Source organism: Hyaloscypha bicolor (genome assembly GCF_002865645.1).
Source record: "Hyaloscypha bicolor E unplaced genomic scaffold K444scaffold_125, whole genome shotgun sequence".
Taxonomy (NCBI): Eukaryota; Fungi; Ascomycota; class Leotiomycetes; order Helotiales; family Hyaloscyphaceae; genus Hyaloscypha; species Hyaloscypha bicolor.
In genome coordinates, this window is record NW_020194627.1 from 1,210,108 (window position 1) to 1,222,538 (window position 12,431).

Below are 12,431 nucleotides of genomic sequence, written 5' to 3' on the forward strand. Positions count from 1 at the left end.
ATATATTAGGTAATATATTTTATAATATATAATTTTAATATTATTTACTATAGAAATATCTTAAATCTAGTAAATAAATCTAGTAAAAGACCTAATTATAAAGAAGATCCTATTAATATAACTTGATTTCTAATCTTTTAGAATAAGCTAAAAAGAGCTTTTATAGTTATAATTTAGAGGTTTTTATAAATATCTAAAAAGTTTCCTTTTTGAAATAAGTATTATTTAATACTTGTTATATTTATAATAACTAAAAAGAAATATTTACTATAAGACAAATAAATAGATTATTTTATAGATCTCTTAATTATAGAATTAGTTAAGAAGCAAGATATAAGAAAATACCTTAAAAGCTCTACTACTATAGCTAAAGTAATAGAGGTATCTATAACTATATTACTTAATAAAACCAAAAACTTTCTGGTTTTCTGAGTTTTTAAATTAGATAGTTATAAATATCTAATTTCTTATATATAGATATATATAGCTACTAAAAAAGCTATAGAATTAGCTTCTTTATCTGAATTTCTTCTAGATATTATCTAGATAGCTTAGAGAAATAATTCTTAATATTAAAATATTATAAAATAGAGGCTTAATAAGAAAAATACTAAAAGAAAAGAAATCTAGAAAAATAATTTGGGCCTATTTAGGTACTATTTAAGAATTATTATACCTAATAATTTTACTTTATATTAAGAAGTTATAAAGCTTTATTATAATAACCTAATAGCCAGATATTAGGAGAATATAAAAGGAAATATTTATAATTATTATTAAGAATATAATATTTGCTAGAGAGTTAAAGTAAAGAGACATTTATTATATAGTTTACTTAATAGTTTATTATAGCCTAAAAGACCCTGGAATAAGATCTTTATAGATTTTATTATAGGTCTATTACTATATAAGAATCTGGTAGAAAGTCCCGATTTTAATATAATTCTTATAATTATTAACTAGTACTCTAAAATAGTAAGATATATTATATATTATAAAACTATTAACTCTTTAGAGCTTACTAAAATTATATAGAAATATGTTTTCTTAATTTTTAGTTCCTTTAATAGAATTATTTCTAATTAAGAAATAGTATTTACTAACTAGTTCTAGTTTACTTTCTATTTCTATTTAATATATAAATAGTATTTGAATATAGTTTATTATTCTTAAATAGATAATTAGATAGAAAAATAGAATTAGGTCCTGAAATATTACTTGAGATATTATTATAATACTTAAAAAAATAACTAATTTAAGAAGTTGTTTTTTATAGAATTTATATATAATAATTCAAAATATTAGGTTTTATAAAATATATCTTTTTATATATATTATAGATATTACTTTTAACTTCTATAGAATTCTGAAAATAGAATTATAGGAAAGATATTAGCTATATATAGAAAGCTAGAAATCCTTAAAATAGAATAGAAAAAGCTTAAGAATTTATAGTATTATATATAAAATAACCGGGAAATCTATTATAATAAATATAAGTTAGCTAAATACTATTCTAAAAAAGCCTAGATAATATTATTAATAAGAAATATTAAACTTAAAATAGGGAAGCTTAAGCTAAAATTTATAAGTCTATTTAGGATCCTTAAATATATTAGTAATTTAGTATATAAGTTAGAATTATTAAATATATATAATTATTTATATCTAACTTTCTATATTTTCCTTCTTAAAAAATATATAATAAAAAAGAATTAGAAGCTATATTTATATTTCTTTAAAAAACTTCCGGAATTAGTAAATAATAATAAAGAATAAGAATAGAAAATAGAGGCTATTATTAATTACTAATAAGATAATAGAAGTAAGAAGTAATAGTATTTAATTAAATAAAAAGCCTGGCCTAAAAATTATAATATCTAGTTATTTGCTTTTTCTAATCTTGAAAATTTCAAGAAACTTCTAAAATTATATAATTAAAACTATAGCTTAAAATCCGAAATTATTTTTTAATAATCTCTTAAAATTAAAAAGAATTTTAGATTATTAAGAAAAAAGCTATTTAAAAGAAAAAGAAGATCTAGATAATTAAAAAAAGGCCCAGAATAATAATAGAAATATTTTTTCTCTAGGTTTTTTTATTTATAAAGATTTTCCAGGATTTTATTAAGGCTTATAAGAATTATATTTAAATTATTAGAAAAAAGATTCAGGATTAAGAAAGATTTATTATAAGTAAACTAGCTATAGGTATCTCAAATAAATAAACTCTAATTCCTATAAATTTCTAATTCTTAAAACAAGAATATTAAATACTAGCCCTATTTAGGACTTAGTAAAGAATTAGCTAATATTTTCCGGAATCTACTTATCTCTTAGTAGAATATAGTTATACTATAATAATATTAGTATTAAGAATATTAAGAGAAATAGATAAGAAACTTATAATAGCTATATATATCTTATAGAAAGCCTGAACTTCTAAAGTCAGGTTCTAAATAGCTATAAGTATTATATTATTAGTATTTAAAATACTAGTAATAGACTACTTAGTAATCTCGGTAATAATTTTAGTAATAAGATTAATATTTTAAAAATAGACTTTATAATATTTCTTTAAAAAATTAGTAAATACCTAAATATATTAGAAAGAACTTATTTTTAAGATACTAACCTAAATAGTATTATTCTTTATCTTATTAAAACAGGAAAAAGAATTCCGAAGCTTATTAATATCTTTCTAGTCTTTAAAAACCTAATTAATAGTATTATTTATATTAATATAATATTTTTTAAGAAATTTCTTAAAGGTTATAATAATATCTTTCTAGGACTAGTAAGCCTCTAATAAGTAATAAGGAATCTGAAATTGTATTAGCTTTAATAGATATTAAAACTAAAGAACTTACTAATATATAAGATTTAGAACTCTTATTATAATAGTTATAATTCTTCTTACTAGATACTATAGTATATAAGGTAAAGGAATTAATAAATAAATACTTGAAATATTTCAAGTATTTACTAGTAATAGAAAAGGAAGCTATAAGATTACTTTTATACTTGTAATTATATTAGTAAATAATAAAGCTAGAAGAAGATATTATGAAATTAATTAAAAATAATTAAAAAAAACTTAGAGAAAGATAAAAGAAAAGACTAGAAAGCAATAATAGAAGAAGTTATTATATATATAGTTATTAGAAAAGAAAAGAATATATAGTAATATAAAGAGGCCCTTTTATAGAAATAGAGAACTATCTGAATTAATTACTAGTTTTTATACTAGTTCTAATTAGAATTTAGTATAACTAATTAATATATACTTCCAGAAGTCTATAAATAATTTCTAGGACTTTAGAAATATTTATATAAGTTTCTTATACGAATATTTATTAAATTCTTTCTATATAGCTATTTAGATTATTCTAATATAAGATCTAATAGGTAATATTAATTTTATAGAATAATACTTTAGTATTTTAGATTAAGCTAATTAGAATACTCAGATCCCAAATAAAATTATAATTACTAGCTAGTTCCTATATCTAGAATATAATTACTCTTTCTTCTTACTTACTTAGCTCTAATCTAATTAGACGATTTTTATATTTATTATTTAGATTATATTAGTAAAACCATTTCCCAAGATACTAGAAGTTTATATTAATTAAATAATTAATTAATTAAATATTTACTAGGATAAATTAATAGATCTTGAGAACAAGATTCTAGAAAGAGGATATAGTTATAATATATATAGGATTATATATAACTTAAGGGTATATAATAAACCTCGAATATTATAGGTATTAATTAGAGAGATTAGTAGCCCTTTAATATTCTAACTAATTACTATTTATATTATATATATTAGGTTTATAAATTACTAATTATATATATACTATCGGGGCCTCCTATTTAGAGGGGGCTTTCCTGAACCTTATAGAAGAAATAAAGATTAGTTCTATACTAAATTTAATACTATAGTTTTATAACTTACTAATTTATTTTATTATCTTATTACCTATTAATAAATACCTTATAGAAATCCTAAACTATAATAATAATTATATAGCTATAAAGTTTTTTATTTATTATATTAGTATTATAGAAAATAAATAATAAAGCTAGCTTATTAATTAATATATTATTACTAGATTCTGAACTAAATTAAAAGATCTTAATAATATTATTTTTATTAAAGAAGCTCTAATTAAAGTTCGGGCTAATATATAAAGGCAAGATTAATTTATAATTTAATAGTTTATTATTATTATAAAGAATTAAATCTGCTTTTATTAAAATATATAAAATAGCAGAATTAGAAAATAGAATACTATATTATATAACTAGTTTATAGTCTAATATTTTAATATTATTAGAAGTTTCTTCTAGCTATTAGATATTATAAATTACTTAAATATATAATTATATATATAAGGAAATAGTTTTATAGTATAAGTAAGCAGGCTAAAAAACATAATAATAAGGTTAAAAGCCTTATTAGCTATTCTATTATATAAGGGTATATATAATTATATAATTCGTATATAACTTGTAATATTACCTTTTCCTTTTAGGAAAGCTTATTTCCGAGCTTTAACTCGGATATTTTATTAAAGAAAGGAACTTATATAATTAACTATAACCTTATATAAACTATAAAAGTTCTTATTACTAGCTAGCCTAGGCTCTTGCCCTATTTTATTATAGTAGTAGCTTATTAGGCTATATATAAAATGTAATCTCAGAGTAAACTTAGTCGGTTTCAGCTTTATAGCCTTGCTTAAGTAATTACTTGCTTAAATTTCAGATATATAAAAACTGGAAACCTTATTATTCTATTATAAATTAATTAAATATATAATTATATATATAGGGAAATAGCTTTATAATATAAGTAAGCAGGCCAAAAGGCATAATAATAAGATTAGAAGCCTTATTAGCTATTCTACTATATAAGGATATATATAATTACGTGGTTTATATATAACTTGTAATACTAGAAAATATAAGAAGAAAAAATAATAAGCTAAAATATCTCAAGAAAGCTTAAGGTATTTATAAATATTATAAAGTTATAAAATATAAATAGCTTATTAATTCTGGTACTTTTATAAATATTTTATAATATATTTAACTAGCTATAATATAAGAATATAATATTTTTAATAAAAATTGCTTTATTATTTAATTAATAGACTTTATTCTTTTATTTTATTAAAAATAAAGTAATATTAATAAAATATTTAATATTTAATTCTTTATATCTAATATTTATTATAAATTATTTATATATAATATATAAAAGTTTATTTTAAATTCTAATATTTAGAATTACCTAAAATTCCCTTTATTTAATAAGATTTATTATTTCTTTCTTAATATTTTTATTATTTTTATTATTTTTATAAAGCCTTATTATATATTAGAATAAAATAAAAATTGGCTTCTTATTAATATTATATAATAAAGTATTATTTTCTATTTCTAAATCTATAAAATCTATAATTTAATAGAAATTAGATTAGATAGTTTTATTTTAAATAAAAGAAATAATTTTATTCTAATTTTATTTAAAATATATATCTTAAAATATTTTTTATAAAAATTTATATTACTTTATTTTTATTTTTATATTTTAATATTATTAAGATAATAAATTATAATATTATTTTATATTATATAAATTAATAGTACTATTATAATTTATTTATTATAAAATATTATATTTAATAATTTAATTATATATTCTTTTATAAATTAGGCTATAACCGGATATAAATTACTATTTTAAGAATTTCAAATAGAAATTGAAATAATTTATTAGGGCCCAGATTTAAAGATTTTCTTAAAAAATAAAGATATAAAATAAAGGCTAATTATTAGAGGTCTATTAAAAGTAGCTCTCTTATAGTATTATATAATATATTATATAAAATAGTTTTAAAAATAATACTTAAATTAAGGAATTAATTATATAATATAATAGTATTTCTAAAATCTTACTTAATATATAGTTCTAATATTTATTTTATTATATATAACTACTTATAAAACTTTATATCTTTTAATATCTTGAAAATATTATATAAGTACTCGAGTTATAGTTTTAATAAAGCAACTTTTCTATAATTTATTAATTAATATAAGCCTATATATTAGAAAGTTTTATTAACTAATATATATTTCTAGATAATAAAAAACGTAATATATTAAAAATAACTAATAAAATTATAAGAATTACGAATTTTTCTTTATAATTTTTCTTTTAAATTAATTATAATTAAAAAAAATTATATTTAAAATTAGTAATAGATTTATTATATTATTTCTATTAATATAATAATTTTGAAATTTTGAAATTTTGAAATTTTTTTAATATACTAAATTTTTTATTATATAGAAATAAATATTATTCTAACTTTCTAGCTTTTCTTTTTTATTTCTAAATACTAACTCTAAATAAAACTCAAGCTTAAAAAGATAAACTTTTATTTTTAAGAGATTATATTATAATTTTCGAGCCTTTTTATTTATTTTTTAGCTAATATATATTATATTATAATTAGTATAGTAAATTAATAAATTCTTTAAAATTTATTTAAAACTATAATACTATCTAGTACTATTTTAATAATTAAATAGATTTTCTTTTCTATATTAAGTCTTATATTAATTAGTTAAACCGAGAATTTAAATTAAATTAAAATATAAATGAAATTAGAGATATTTCTATTTATATTATATAATAATAATTTATAAAAATATAAGTTTATTATATTTTTATAGGCTATATTATTATTAATCTTCTAGAAGAAATATATATAGTAGTAGCTAATTCTTTATATATAATTTTTTTAAAGCCTAATAAATATATAATAATATTTTAATAATTCCGATTTTACTAATAAAAAATAAAACTATATTATAAGTTCTAAATTGAATTTCTTTATTATAAGAACTATTAATTAAGGCAAGTATTTCTAGAGTTTCTTTACTTATAAGTAATATTATAAATCCTTTTCTCTTTCTAATTATTAGACAAATAACTATATTACTATTAATAAGCTTATATAATAAGAAGTAAAAAGAATACTATTATAAATAAAAACTTTAATTCAGATATAGTATATAGATTTTAATATACTAGCCGGCCTTAAAATTTCAAGGCCTTAAAAGTATAATAGATATAATTATAATCTTATATTTTTTTCTATTATTACTTATATAAGCTTGTTTCTAATTCTTAAATTTCGATATATAATTCTAAAAAGCCAAAAATATTATATAATTATTAAAATACTAAAGGCATCTAGTAAATATATTATAGGAATTATATTTTATTTTCTTATTCTTATATAGATTCAAACTATTATTATAATTACTACTATTAAGAACTAATAAATAATTATAAAGACCTTATAATAATAATTAATAGAAATAGTAAATATTAATAAAAGTATAATAATAATTATTAAGAATACCTATAATACTAATTGGATTATAGTTATAATAAAAGAGATAAAATAGACTATTTAAATTATTATTTAAAAAATAGTATCTGCCTTTTTTATCTTTAAAATAATAGTAATAACTAAATATATTAGAGCCTTAATAATTGAGATATTAGCTATCTAATAATAAATACAATTATAATCCGATAATAAAAGGCTACTGCTTTTATATAAAAGCCTTATATAATATCTAAATAGTAGAAATACAAAGTTTATAATTAATATTAGCCCAGATTAATATATAAGTATTTATATATTATAAATATTAATAATAATACAAATTGTATTTACTATTAAAATAGTAAGAATTAAAAATACTTTTAGAAATATTATCTTTTTAGAAATAGATATATATTTATAAAGGCTATATTAATATTTCTATATTAGGCTAGAGATATATCTTATAGCCTATAGAATTATTGAGAGCCTAATAAGAATGCCCGAGAAAACTATATATTATTAAATAAAGTTTATTTTTCTTTAATCTCTCAGAAATTCTTTGAAAATAAAAATAAAAATAATTATAAATATTAATTAAATATTAATAATAAAAGTAGATTACTTCTATCTCTATTCCGAATTATATTAGTTCTAGAGTAAATATAGATATAGAAGCAGTTAATGGCTTAAATTTATAAAATTAGAAATATAATTATAGTAGCTACTTAAGATTACTATATAGTATATATAAATAGTTATTTACCTTTCGCAATTCTCGGATTTCTTCTTTCTTGAAGTAGAAGGGCTACAGAGTTTACTAGTAATAGATATAATATATATATTACTATTTTAGTTAATAAGGACCGGTTCTTGGAAATAAAAAAGGCAGGAAGAGAGAGAAGAAAGAGATTTATATATATATTCCTGCCATATCTGTAACCTGCAGTTACTATAGATAGGGGAGCACTATAATAAGAGGATATTATACTACTATAATACGCATCTAAGACCTCTCTGCTACTTAATAAGGAAGTGGTGGGATAAATAGTTGAGTGTAAAGGAAGGCGGTTCGAGTAAAGTAGAGGAATTGACTTAAGAGGGTATCTGCAAGAGATTCTCGATCCTTTATTATCTTGATTAATATATTGAAGTGCTTTGTCTTTAAGATAAGAAATGCATTCTAAAGTTTCAGATCTAACTCGAATATAAGATTACATCCTGTAACTAACTTGTATTATAATTATAAAATTGATTTTTTTTTTTTGAAAAACTGATAATTCAGTTCCAGAGGAAGAGTTAATGCCATAAAAGTAACTTAGTAAAGAACTTCCACAAATAACACCTAATAATATAATAATACTGAAAAAGGATCTCAGGGTAAGGGGTGTAATGCTAGTGTTCCTCGCTTAAGATGATTTCTGTTGTGCTTGAATCGAAGGCAAACACGTGACTTTCCATTGCCGAATATTAGACAGGGAACCGGATTTGGCCCTTCCTAAGGGGGCCAAATAAAGACATATACTAAAAATAACTGCTGAACCTTAATTCTAATAATATTACTAGGTAGCCAATTTGAGCCCCCTGGAGTTATGACGCCGGCCTTATAATAGCATATAATTAACCCTAATAGTTTAAACATCATCAATCACCTTATCTCAATATCGTTGCTCTTCCCTTTCGAGTAACCTATTCAAAATGCAGTTCTCAATCACTATTCTTTCCGGTTTCGCTCTCGCGATTTTTGCTTCTTCTGCTCCTACTCTCACTATTTCTCAGCGACAAGACGAAGAGATGCAGTATGTGGCTGATTTAGCAAACCAATTAAACGAAGATATCGTTCACACAATGCAAGTTCTTGCACAGCAAGGTCGAGTGCAAATTCAACCCTTGCCTAAGGCAAATTGCATTTTCAAGTACGTCGATGGTCAGAAGCGAGGAAAGTTCGAGGACAAAGTCTGGACAGCGGACAGTGCAAAGGAGCATGTTAGTGAGAGGAAATTTGTAGATGAGAACGCACTGGAGGAGTTTATTGTGCCGGCGACTTCTGATGTGGGGATGAGCCAAGCTTCAAGTGCTACGGCTGAGCTCGTGACATAGAGCAGGGAGTAGGATGGGTTTCTGGAATCGTATAGGGAGTATCAAAACTGTATAACACTTCATTATTCGGTGGCTGGGGGTGGAACTGGCGTTCAGGTTGTGTTATGTTGGACTTAGGGTGGTTATGGGTGACTTCAAATTGGGGATGCACATTACGTAGAATGGATTTCCGTCTCATGGTACCTCAGAGACAAGATCTCTGAGGGAACCCTCCAATATTATAGTCTCCTATGAATGTGATATGAAAGTAAATAACAGCTTCTCAAACTAGAGCAGAGAACTTCAAGGAGTTAGAAGTTCTAATTTTAAGTTAATTTCTAACTATATTATATCTTAAAATATCTAGTCTTATATTAATTACTTACTATTATAAGTATTTACTAAAATTCTAAGATCTTTATTTAACTCTAATACTTATTTTATTTATAATAGTAAGTTGCTCCCCCTAAATCGGTTTCTATTCCTCTAAAATCTTTATGAGAGTATTTTTATTATATATTAGGTTATTCTCTAGTTAAGAAGAGTAATAAACTTAGTAGTTGACTTTCAGGTCTTTGACCTCAACAAATTACACCTCTGCCGTAAGAAGATCTTTAAATTAAAGTTTCCCCGAATAGATCGTCTTATAGTCACCAGCTTTATAGTTCGGCTCAAGTTAAAGTCATCTTACAAACGCTGTACTCTCCTTCTCTGGTCTTCTTGATTTTTACCAGTATCGAATCCAAGGTCCTGGCCTCGATAGTGGCCAATTTTTGAAGGAAATTAGAGAGGAGTTGCAGAGAAACACTGCTCGTATTTAGGGTGAAATTCAATATCGGGTTTCTTAATGTCACATCAGTGAACGTGATTGGCAACTGTTTGCCTGTTCGGCCAGTTTTACTCCCAAATTTGTACAGTGAAGCTTTGCAAGATGCAATGTACAAGTAAATATCCGTTTTCATCATCTAGTCTCCTTGCGTCAGCGTCGTATGTTGTATTCTTACATAGGGCGAGCTTGCTTCGGTGCAAAGACCCTCTCCTCGGTGGCGTGTACTTGATGGTTTTCAGTCTATTTGTCCCACTACCTCGTTCCTTTCAAGTTCTCCCTTCTTAGAGTCCCATTTCCAAACTCGTATTACAGCCTCAAGCAAGGAAAACCCCCTCAAGCGTGCACTCGCCTCTTTCGGCCATTTCTAGAACCTCTCCATCCATAATTCCATGAACATAACTAATATGCATGGTTAGTCTTGTTCGAAGTCAGCGAAGCTTTCTTACCTCTCCCCTACAAGCCTATACATATAACCGTACTTCCTCAATATAAATGGTGTTACGCCTCCCTCCAAAACCGCAACTGTGTCTCCTATTCTCACTCCGGTTGGGCCCATCCCGATGTACCCCTTCTTGGTGACGATTAGTCTCCTCCATCTGAGCCAACTTCCAATTTTCATCCTTGCCCACACCATAAGAACTTTCTCCTCTTCCGGAGTCTCTGGAGGAAATGAATCAATGTCCGATAGTTTGTCCCCGATCCGCTGGAGCTTCCTCTCTCTACTTGGCCAGATATCACACAAAACTGTTCTCCAGAAAGCTTCAACTAAGGAGCCCCCAGATATGTATTCCTTGAACTCCTTGCCGACAAGATATCCTCGCCATGAATTCATTGCTCCCGGAACCGGCAACATTTCTTGGGACTCCGAAGCTAATGCACCCACGTCGACGATCTCGTCGAAACAGTACCCTCCCATACCTATGGTCCTCAAATCAGAGGAGAAGGTGTATGGTGTAGGTGATACTGTTCCTCCAGCTTTATAAAGTGGTTCAGGGGCGTGCTCTTTGTGCACCTCCGGCCCTGCATAGTTTCCATTTGCCAAGGGAAACAGCTCATCTTGAACCGTCCAATCGACTACCCAACTTGGAAGAATAAAATTGGTGTCGAATGGAGAGAGATCAGGAGCCAGCGCTTTCGCGGAGAAAAGATCGAGGTTTTGGTATTTGAGTAGTAGGTAGCAAGACGTATGGATGAAAACCCTTGCCATGGATAATCCATAGTCCGGTTGCAATGCTGGATGCTCCCTCTCGGACGCTGGTCCTATGCCAAGCGCGGCATAAACCTTATCTCTTGGGTTACTTGCATTCTGCCTCCTCATTTTCCTAAGAATTGTAGCCAGTGGCGGCGGACCAGAATCCGCCAACTCATTCTTCAACGCTTGTAAAACGTCGCAGGATCGAAATGCGTGGATGAGTGGAGACATATTGAGTATGCATGAAATGGCGAACTTGGATTTCTCCAATTGATTCGCATCTCCTAATTGTCCTGCAGCATGCATGAAGATATTGGAAAAGCGTTCGATGATCTTCCAATCAAAACAAAAGCTTCCACAATTCACGGTGACGGTCTTAGCAAGGACAACTTCTTGGACAATCCACGCTCGTTTAAACCACGGGCGGAGAAACAGATTCTTGAGCGCTTCAAATACGAATGCTTGACTCGCATCTTCGAATTTTCGTCTGATCCAATCCGCCATGGCAAATGCAGCGTCGTCGCTTTCTCCATGCTGAACCACATATGTCATGAATGCTACCGCGTCTTCAGTAGTGTTAGTCTCTGGTCCAAGCCAAATAACGACCTTCTCTGCGGCTGAGTATATCTGGGACATTTGCCCGACTTGGTGATTCATCTCTTCAATATCGGACTGATTAATACACACGGCATCGATCCACATGACCCTGACGTTTCCTTCCTTTGTATAACGCAGGTGCCGTAAGGCACCAACTAAAGTCTTTGTAGCATGAAAGACCTCTCCGTTCAGCAGGATAGGGAAAGTTTCTTGAGGATCTCCCCATGTGTACGATAGAGCTTCATATTTGGGCTCCTTTTGGAGGGAAGCAGCGCAGAGTATGCACTTCAAATCTGCAGACTTCTCCTGAGAAGGT

General features: G+C 25.4%; 2 protein-coding genes across 2 annotated transcripts; one reads left to right on the plus strand and one right to left on the minus strand.

The window, feature by feature from the left end:
- Positions 1-9,116: 9,116 nt before the first annotated feature.
- On the plus strand, positions 9,117-9,518 carry K444DRAFT_633698 (uncharacterized protein; the record flags this gene model as incomplete). The annotated part of the gene is made up of 1 exon (XM_024883649.1): positions 9,117-9,518. One exon carries the CDS (start codon positions 9,117-9,119, stop codon positions 9,516-9,518), a length of 402 nt encoding a protein of 133 aa, XP_024732482.1.
- A 1,036-nt stretch (positions 9,519-10,554) lies between these two features.
- K444DRAFT_568629 (HET-domain-containing protein) lies at positions 10,555-12,223 on the minus strand (the record flags this gene model as incomplete). The annotated part of the gene is made up of 3 exons (XM_024877207.1): positions 10,555-10,725; positions 10,773-11,377; positions 11,525-12,223. The coding sequence occupies 3 exons, from the start codon at positions 12,218-12,220 to the stop codon at positions 10,641-10,643; spliced, it is 1,386 nt and encodes a 461-aa protein (XP_024732483.1). The 3' UTR covers positions 10,555-10,640.
- Positions 12,224-12,431: the final 208 nt, after the last annotated feature.